The following is a 9,831-nucleotide window of genomic DNA, read 5'->3' as shown; positions in this document are numbered from 1 at the left end:
GGAAAAAGCACAAAGTAAAAGCATGCTGCCCTCTGCTGGAGCTCTTTAGCAGCACACTAAGATCAAACTCGGGACCTGCTGCTGATTATTCAAAGTTCTCATGAAACATTGCCTACATCTGTTGATGGCACAGTTGGCGTGGGGCACCCACAATTTTGTTGTACCTGTACAATGACAATAAAGAGCTATTCTATTTAAGAGAAAATTATTCTGGAAGCTTTTACATGATTATCTCAAGGATTTTACAATTTTTTCAGACCCTGCCTCTGAACATGAGCACCAACTAACAGGAACTGTGGTACAGCATGAGCAAATATGTGAGGGTGGTGCAGGACATGCATGAGAACAGTGAGACAGTCAGAGAGGCTGATATGGTTTGGACATATGCAGAGAAGGGAGAGTGGATAGGAGGAAAGGAGGAAGAAGTCAAAGACGATCCATGGATGTGGTGAAGGAGGATGTGCGGAGGGTTAATGCTGGTATAGGAGGAGACGTAGGCAGATGATTCAGTGTGGAAAAAATATTATGAATGACAACAAAGAAATGCATCACATAGAATGACTTCACATACAGTAAGAGTGAGACCATAAATGTGTGAAATGAAGAAGTGATCTGAGGGAGGTTACAGGTGACTCTGAAGATTTTTTCTGAGGGGTCCTGAAGACAAAAGCACAAAAAAAAAAAATCACTTTTAGGTTTAAGGCTCAGCTGCTGTGAGGCTGCAGACCCAGATGAGCTTTAAAGGCAAATCTTCTAATCAGTTCTAACACGTGCGTGAGACGCTTTGTCTTTGAACAGGGAAATACAGAAAGCTGAGGCTGTGTAACCACAGGATGCACAGGGTGTGTACTGTTTCCTGTTTCCTGTGTTCTAGGTTTTGTTTTTGTGAGCTGGTAACAGTTCAGCAAGAAAAAAGATAAAACCAGCTCAGCAGACACAGCTGCATGTCAGCAGCTTTCATTCCTGAAACACAGATGTGGTGTTTGAGTTCACAACAGCAAACTGCTCGACAGTTTCACATGTTCACTTACACATGACTGGACCCCTCCACAGGCACATATATACACAGAGGTGCTGCACAGGTCACTGCTGGAGAGCATTGTTGACACAACAATGACTGTGAGAGTTTCTAATGTCTAAATTGGGAAGGTTCTCTCGGTGATGAGTGAAAAATGTAAACCTGCCTGCTTCCAACTTCCTGTGCTGTTAAAGTCTGACTGAGCTGAGAACTGCAGACGAGTCATTCAGTCTCTGTCCTCCATCAGTGTCTGTAACTTCATCAGAACATCTCTGTTCAGAACTTCTCAGAGTTGCAGTTTTTGTGAGGCCCATTTTTTAAAATATTACTTCCTGTTCCTCCAAATAAAGGTTGCAACACGTTTCTCGCTCTATTTTCACTTTCCAACGAAGACATGAAATTAACTCAGAAATGACCTTTACGAAAACGAGCCGTTGTTTATCAGCTTGTTGCAGCTTTATTAATGGATCCATAATGTTTAAACATACAAACATTTTTCTATCAAATTTAACACTAAGGTGTTCATTTCATTAAGTTGTGTTTACTCATCAGAGCAGAGGAAACATGTTTTAGACACCACACATACACTGAATACTAATGTCATATATAACTGATTATAAAAGCTGGGATCAAAAAGTTCAATATAAAAAAAAGAATAAAATGATTTGAGTTTGGCTCTCAGCTCTGTCAGAGTCATCATTTCATGCAGAACTGTGACTGCTCCTGGCATGTTTGAAATGCTCCCTGGAAGACCGCTCTGACCATGTGCAGGCCTGCATTTGTAAAACACTAACAGCGGCCCTCTTATTCATCTTCATTACCGACACTGGATTGACCAATCAAATCTCTTAGCTTAACTGGCCCCTGCCCTACCTTTCCTGTGTGCTCATGCACCTTGTTGAACAGAGGTTAGTGTGGAAGAGGTGGTTCTCAGCTAAAAAGCTGAGAAAGAAAAAGAAACTAGAAATAAACTCAGTAAACTGAAAACATCTGGATTTAGGGTTTGTTGAGAAAGTCATCTCCTCTTTCGATGATGCGTCTGAGGGCGTGCAGAATTAGAACATCAGCGCCGTCCTTCAGGTCAGATTCTGAGTGGATGTTCTTCACTGGATAGATGTTGTCAATGTTGATCCCCGTGTCTGTGCTGAACTTAGAAATCTACATATGAAAATCACAACACCTCAGTTCAGAAGTGAGAGATCGGACCAAACCAAAGTTTACACTGAAATACTTAAACTAACCCACCTTTTCCTTTAGAGATACGCTCTTGTAGACGTTCCTGATATCTCTGCTGATCTTCGGACAGGCCTCATCAACTTTGGTGAAAATTACTATTTGTGGGACCTCTGAGGAAACACAAAACATAAATATGGGTCGAGAAAAAACGTGTATTTAAATGATGCTTTTACAACAGCGAGTGCAGGAGCTGCCTGACGTGCAGTGGAGACTGTGAAAGCCCTGTGACCTCTGAGTGAAAGAGTAAAAGGATCTGGTCTGCTGATCTCAGAGAGCGAGGTGGGATGTACAGGTGCAGTAGGTGAAATGGGCCACAACCGTTTAAGATAAATAAAAGGATCTTAAAATGGATTTGGAAACAAACTGGAACCCAGTGAAATGAAGCTGAAACTGGACTGAGGTGCTCAGCTGTAGGTGAGCAGTGGAGGCCTGACTGAAGCCGATAAAAAGCTCATTGCAGTAACCAAGATGGTTATAAAAGCATGTATTAATGTTTTGAGGTCACATTTGGATGGAAGAGGATTTTTCACAGCTGCCTCAACTGAAAAAAGCAGGATATTACTGCTGTGCTTCCACGAACATCGAGTGTCAGAGCAGAATCCATTTTCACCCTGAAATTCGTGACAATGGATTTCTCAATGTAGGGCCAGAGAGGAAAGCTCAGCTCATGACCCATGACATAGAAATAATTGTTATTAATCTCTGGCTCTCTTCCACAGCATGACTTTTATCCTGTCTTCCTTCTCTCACCCTAACCGGTCACAGCAGATGGCCGCCCCTTCCTGAGCCTTGTTCTGCTGGAGGTTTTTTAAAGGGAGTTTTTTCCTCCCACTGCTGCCAAAGTGCTTGCTCATAGGGGGTCATATGATTGTTGGGTTTCTTCTCAGTATGTATTATTGTGGGGTCTACCTTACAATATAAAGCGCCTTGAGGCGACTGTTGTTGTGAATTGGCGCGGTATAAATAAAATTGAATTGAATTGAATGTTTTATAAATTTACTTCTAATCTCTGTCTCTGACATGCAGCACATAGGATTAGATCAGTGTTAGTGCAGCATGACATTCAAACAATGATGAGCTCTCCTGGAGGTCTTGTCACTGTTTTACCTGATGTTTCACTCTGAGAGTGAGCGTGAGCTGAGACCAAACACAGGGTTCCACAATGACTGCAGATCACTTCACTTCCACTGGTGTCACTAAAAACACTGATAATCCTGATTCTGTTTAAGGTGCTCTTACCCATTTCATTTGCTTCATCTCTGATGTCCTCGATTACCTCCATGTTCTCTTGCTTCATGCTAGATATAGTGCTGGCATCAATGACAAAAACCAGAATGTGCACTTTGTCGCTGTCTGAAGGACTGCTGTTGTAGTGTCGGTCATCTTTGGACAGTTTACATTCAGGATTGAACTGAAAAACAAACTGAGTGTATGGATGTGGGACCAAATGAATGAATTCTTTAAACTCAGTATCAGACCTTTACAAAAACAGCAACTGTACCCTGTAACCTTCTTTGATGTGTCCCTTCAGGGCCCGTTTGACGTCCTTCACATGCAACTGTCTGGTTTTTCTGCTGCTGGCGTTCAGTCCCGCCATGTCATTCAAGACAAAAGGGCAGTTTGAGTCTCCCTTTTTTATCTTGAAGGCTTTATACTGTGGACCAGAATATCAGAGTCATTGAGTGTGGAGTAGTGCTGACCCGTAAGTCTTATTTTTATCATGACTGCAACAAAAACATTACCAACAATGTCCTGCTGTCCACCTCAGCTAAAGGAGTCCCAGAAATGGACCTCTGCACATGTTTGTGCAGTTGCAAATGAGTTACAAAAAAAATTTGTAAATCATTTTGGTTTAAAATACGCAATAAAAACAAAATATATTCATTTACTTCGTTTTGGAACATTTTTTTTAATGGAATTATCTGACCAAGGTTATTATACACAACAAAAGCTGAAGTGAAACATCAAACGAGATGTGAAAAAATGTTTCAGTGAAGTAAAATAAAAATAAAAACTATTGTGAATTTGGAAAACTAAACTGTGCCTGCTTGGAACTATGGTGGAAAAATCTTTTGTTAAAGTATTTTATTACTTTGGTAAAAATCTGTAATCACATCCTGGCTCATGAGGCTCTGGATGATGCTGAGTCAGCTGCTTTCAAAACATGCAGTGTTTTTTGAGTGAAAAAAATGCTTTAAAAGACTCAAACAAACACTGAAACGTATAAAAAACTAAAACTTCTTCTTCTTCTGCTTTCTTTAGGCACAGCGGATCATCTGCTCCCATCTCCCCTCATCACCATCACCTCACTTCCTTTTCAGATTACCATTCAATGTTGCCAAGTTTAAGATGTAGTCCACCTTCCTGTTTTGTCTCTTATACAGTACTGTGTAAAAGTTTTAGCCAGGTGTGAAAAAATGCTGTAAACAACAAAATGCTTTCAGAACGACGAACTACTGGAAGTGATGGTATGGCCCCCACAGAGCCCTGATCTCAACATCATTGACTGTGTCTGGGATTACATGAAGAGACAGAAGGATGTGAGGAAGCCTCCCACATAGCAGACAGGTCTGGCCCGGATCTGGTGTCAAGCCGGCACTGCTGGCTGACTTCTTACAAGGTAAGTAGTATGTCATCCAGGCCTGGCGTAGATGGCACTGTTTATGTGATGGCATGCCACATCTGGCCCGATTGTGGTTTGGTGTATGTGGCCCAGGCTCATAGAAAACAGGTCTGACCCGGATCTGGCATCAAGGTGGCACTTCTGACTGACTGGTGTCGGGGCAGGGTGTATGTCAACCAGACGTGGGCCAGGTCTGGCAATGATGTCACTATTTATGTTCCTATTTTCCTATTTTAGTTAGAAGACCCAAATGCCATGTTGTAATACTATACTGCTATGGTAGCCAACATTTCAAACACAGGTTTGACAGGTTTGTGAGTGTACACTTTATCCAAAACCTAGTGAGGATCTACTCATGTTCGGGTGGCTGTAGCTCAGGAGGTAGAGCAGGTCACCTACAGATTGGGAGGTTAGTGGTTCGATCCCTGGCCCTTCTAGTCTGCATGTCAAGAGTGTGTGTCGATGTATTTAGGATGCACTCAGTTTAGAGAAAGTTTGTGAATCCGGCATGTTGTATAGAGCGCTTTGAATAATCTGGGAGAGTGGGAAAGCGCTATGTAAGAATCTGTCCAAACAGAGTTTTGGCATGTTACTTTTGCACTATTATGTTCCGGCACATGTTGTTATTACATGGCTTGATTAAAGTACACATTAGGCTGACATCTGGGGCCAGAGCTGAAACTGGGCCAGCAGAGGACCACCAGTGTGTCTGCAACTGGCCTTGTGCTGGCCCATGTGTGGGCGACCTCTGGCAAACCATATCTGGGCCACTAAAGTGTCATAATTCTTTGCGGTATGTGGGCCATGTATAAGCACATTGTGTGGGCCAGATCCGGGCCATACCAATTTTGCTATGTGGGCTACATCCACAGAAGATCTGTGGTTAGTTCTCCAAGATGTTTGGAACAACCACCAGCCGAGTTCCTTCAACAACTGTGTGCAAGTGTACCTAAAAGAAGGTGGTCACACCAAATATTGATTTGATTTAGATTTTGCTTTTGTTCATTCACTGCATTTTTTGATTGATGAATATAAATGATTAACAATTCCATTTTTGAAAGCATTCTTTGTTTACAGCATATTTTCTCACCTGCCTAAAACTTTTTCACAGTACTGAACATCACCCTATGCTCCTCCCTCTTTTTGATGTACAGGCTCACCACAGCCATTTCTCTCCTTAACACTCAACCTATTCTGCACCTCCTCATCACCCATGTTCACTCCAGTCACCACTACCTATTCCTGGGAAAATCTCTAACACTTCATCTGATTTATTCTGCAATTATTCTTAAGAAATCAGCTGACTATGAGAGAGTAAAGTGGGAAGCACTGACTACTTTTTTTTGTTGAATGAGCCATCGCTGACAGCAATATCCATTTTTTAACTCCATACAAGACAGAACTGTTTTATAGTTTATATAATGAATGCGTTTAAACAGTGAAAAAAGGAATAATTTCCTACTCAGTCTTATAACCACAATCATGCTTCATACCTTTTTTGTGCAAGATGAATGGGAGGTGCTTTGGACAGGAGACTCGGTGCATGGTCTGTTCTGTAGGACACTTTTAACAGAGTTGATGAAACTGGACTTTCCAGCTCCAATTGGGCCTTGTAGAAGAATCCTGAGCTGCTGTCCTTCAGTCTGAGGCTTGTAGCTGTTCACATACTGTAGATCGTCCTCTTTATTTCTGCTCAGAGGAGAAAACATCACATCACATTCTGGACACTGAACAAGTGATGGGCTGAAACAGGAAGTGATAATCAACAATAACAAAAGTTTCTCAGAGGGCTGTAAATGCTTACCCCCAGTTAAAGTGCTTCCTCCACGGTGGATCAAGTACTGACAACAGATGTTAAAGAAAGAATGACATCATTGGACAATAACTGATGTTCACTGGATGGAAAATAGCAGCTCTGACCAAACTTACATTTTACTGGAGAAGGAGGAGGAGGAGGGGCTTTTGAAAACAATCCTCCCATAACTGGAACATAAAGCATTTATTTTGAGATTTAACGGAATTATTTAATATTTGCCTTAAATCAAAATAAATGACCAACAGCAAACAGACATCTGAAGGATCGTACCTTTGCTGTGCTGATCTCTCCTCCCTCACTGAGATGTAGACAGTCTGCAGCCCAAATACCAGAGTGTGAAGTTACAGTCACCCCCTTCCAAAGCTCTTTTAACTTTCACTTTTCTTTTCTTATGAAACAAGATTTTGAAACTGTACCTATATAATCACTGGACACTTTATTAAGTATACCTTGCACACCCCATTCTGCCTTAACTCTTTGTGGCACAGATTGATAAACAGTATTTTTTTCTTCTTTTTTTTTTACCAGTGTTTGAAGTTTGAAGTTTTTTTTTTGATATCTAATTATATTTGGGTTCTGGTAACAGTCAAAACTTGTGTCCTTAGTCCTTAGTGTTTCTGTGTTCATCTTAATTCCAGTAAGGGTTGGACTCTGTGCCTTGTTCTTGTTTTGAACTCTTAGTTAACAGATTCAGTTTCTGTTTAGGTTTTCTATTCTAGTACTTTGAGTTAGATCACTGTTATATTAAAAGAGTGTAAAGAGGAAAACAACCTAACCATGCACCTGAGTTCCACTCCTTCATGTCACTGGCAGAAGTCCGAGTCCAGCAGGCCAGTGGGTGCCTATTAGTGATGTGCAAAGGAAGCAATGAACCAGTATTGAACCACTTCATTAACTGTATAGAGAGAAGGTTAATTCATTCAAAGCTTCATTTAGTGAGCTCTAGTGGTGAAATAGGAGACATGAAATAGGAGAAATGTGCTGAGTGTAAGAATAGAAAATGTAATAGTCTTTTGCATTGATGCTTTGTTGAGCTGTATGTCTGGATTTTGCTCTTGTGCACCATCTGGTGGTGAACCATGGAGGATACACTTGTTTGCAGTTTGGGTCTCCACCCAGCCACCTTTTTTGCTAGCGCACATGGTGTCTGCATGCTGCATTTCTCGGTTATTCCCACACACGGAGAAAGTAATGTTCAAAATTAGATAAATAGAAGAAGTAAGTAAGGAAGAAGATAGAGAATAAAATACTAAGGCCATAAAGGACTATTTAGCCCAGGGGCGATTCTAGGATCAGAGCTTTGGGGGTGCTGAGCCCCCAGAGAGCTGCCCAGCCAGGCAAGATAAACTTTACTCATCACGATGAGACTTCTCCCCTGTCTCTGTCAGTCCTTGCATTCTTAAATGTCTCCAGTTTTCCCGAGTTCTCTGACTGTCTCCTTGGTGCATTTAAACCCCTGTTCCTCCCTGTCCTCGTCATCCGTTGTCTTGGTCTCCGTTGTCTTCGTCTCCGTTATCAGTCATCATAATTTTACCATCTCTGTGCAAGTCTGCAAATTTCTTTATTAAATCATAAGATTCTTAAATTCATCAAGCCTCTCTGTGCCTGGGTCCTCATCACAAAACATGACATCACTGTTTTATACATTTTAACACAATTTAATCCCCACATTTGTGAAAGAAAAGCAAAACATTTTTTGGAAAAGTCTGTAACAAAACCATCAAATCTGATAAAGGTTATTTAAATACTGCAAAAGAAGAATGGATTGGAATAAAAAAAAAAAAATGCATATCCCAACTTTAATTACTGGCAGAGAATAATGAATGATACTCATAGTGAGTAAAAAGTAAACACTGCTTTTTTTGGACAGAGATTCACTTTTAATGTGTATGTATAATATAAATACAGATACATAAAAAATACACTCCACAAACAGAAGAGTTCTTGAAATGTACAAAATATTAATAAAACAAATTATAAAAATGGAGGCGACTTTGCCTATGGTACAATTTATACAATGTATGAAAAGATCTTTACTGCATCCAGTCAGTTAGCTAGTTAGTACCCTTAATATTAGCACATGCACATATGACAAAATAACCAGCTTCTCTCATTCCATTTCAAACAGGACAGTGGTAACAACAGTAGGCTACAGACAATTTTAAGTTTTAGATTTTAAATCAGTTATATAAATTTCAGTGGGAGCAACAGGACGGTCAAATGTCGCTGATTTTACTACAGAGCAGGACGGATTGTAGGGTAGCAAACATCGTCGGAAAACACGTTTTCAACACTGCAGGTTACCTGGGTGTAATGTTTTTCAGCTAAAAAGAAACATGGTCTGACTCCTAAACAAATTGTATAAAGAGTAGGGGAGACCGGGGATAGTTGTAACGTGGGTCAGTTGTAACACTTCCAATTTCTCCAATCAGGGCTAAGTTTCAAATGATGTGATTCATCCTGTACATACCCAATTCAGTTCTGCTATCACATGTGAAAAATCAGGACATTTTGTCAAACACAGACAATTTAACACACAAAAAAGTAATTTGTATGCCAAAAAGTAAGTTTTTCTACTTTATTTCAATTTCTAATAGCATTATCTGCTTTGCAGTTAAACTCATCAAACTTAAATTATGTTATTTGTATGTCTATGGGGATATATTCTGTGTAGGTCTTTAGTGCTAATGTTTTAGCCGTTGGCTGTAATCTTAGCTAGTTCATGGCTATAGGAGTCTGGGTCAGTTGTAACAGCAACAGTCTGGGTTAGTTGTAACAATAATGCAGATGTTACAACTTACCACACTATTACTTTAACTTATATTAAACAAGTTGGGGCAACGACATCAGCAGAGAGAGGTTCACTGGTCGCCTTTGTATATGGGGTTAATGCCATTGGCAACACAATTCCTCCACTGTTTGTGTTCCCACACATACATTATGCAGACCACTGTGTCAGAGATGGACCAGTAGGAAGTATTGGTAGTGGAAATAAATCAGGAAATCATTTTTTCCTGAGGTAGATCTGGCACAGCTAGAACTTATGTTTTGGGTCATTATCTTGAACTTTTGAATTGCCTTTTTCTCAATATATTTGTAGCAACACACTACCTTCTACAGTACAGTACTGTTCAACTG

General features: G+C 40.5%; 1 protein-coding gene across 1 annotated transcript; it reads right to left on the bottom strand.

Annotated features, from left to right (window-relative positions):
• Window positions 1-1,459: 1,459 nt before the first annotated feature.
• On the bottom strand, window positions 1,460-7,489 carry LOC116312336 (interferon-induced protein 44-like). The gene is made up of 9 exons (XM_031729736.2): window positions 7,470-7,489; window positions 6,964-7,007; window positions 6,807-6,860; window positions 6,682-6,718; window positions 6,371-6,566; window positions 3,756-3,908; window positions 3,494-3,665; window positions 2,264-2,364; window positions 1,460-2,176 (listed from the first exon to the last, which is right to left on the bottom strand). The coding sequence occupies exons 3-9, from the start codon at window positions 6,856-6,858 to the stop codon at window positions 2,015-2,017; spliced, it is 873 nt and encodes a 290-aa protein (XP_031585596.2). The 5' UTR covers window positions 6,859-6,860; window positions 6,964-7,007; window positions 7,470-7,489; the 3' UTR covers window positions 1,460-2,014.
• Between the last annotated feature and the right edge of the window lie 2,342 nt (window positions 7,490-9,831).

Source organism: Oreochromis aureus, linkage group 15, assembly GCF_013358895.1.
Source record: "Oreochromis aureus strain Israel breed Guangdong linkage group 15, ZZ_aureus, whole genome shotgun sequence".
NCBI classification, from domain to species: Eukaryota; Metazoa; Chordata; class Actinopteri; order Cichliformes; family Cichlidae; genus Oreochromis; species Oreochromis aureus.
Note: the sequence above shows the minus strand (reverse complement) of the source record. Positions and strands in the feature narration are given on the sequence as shown.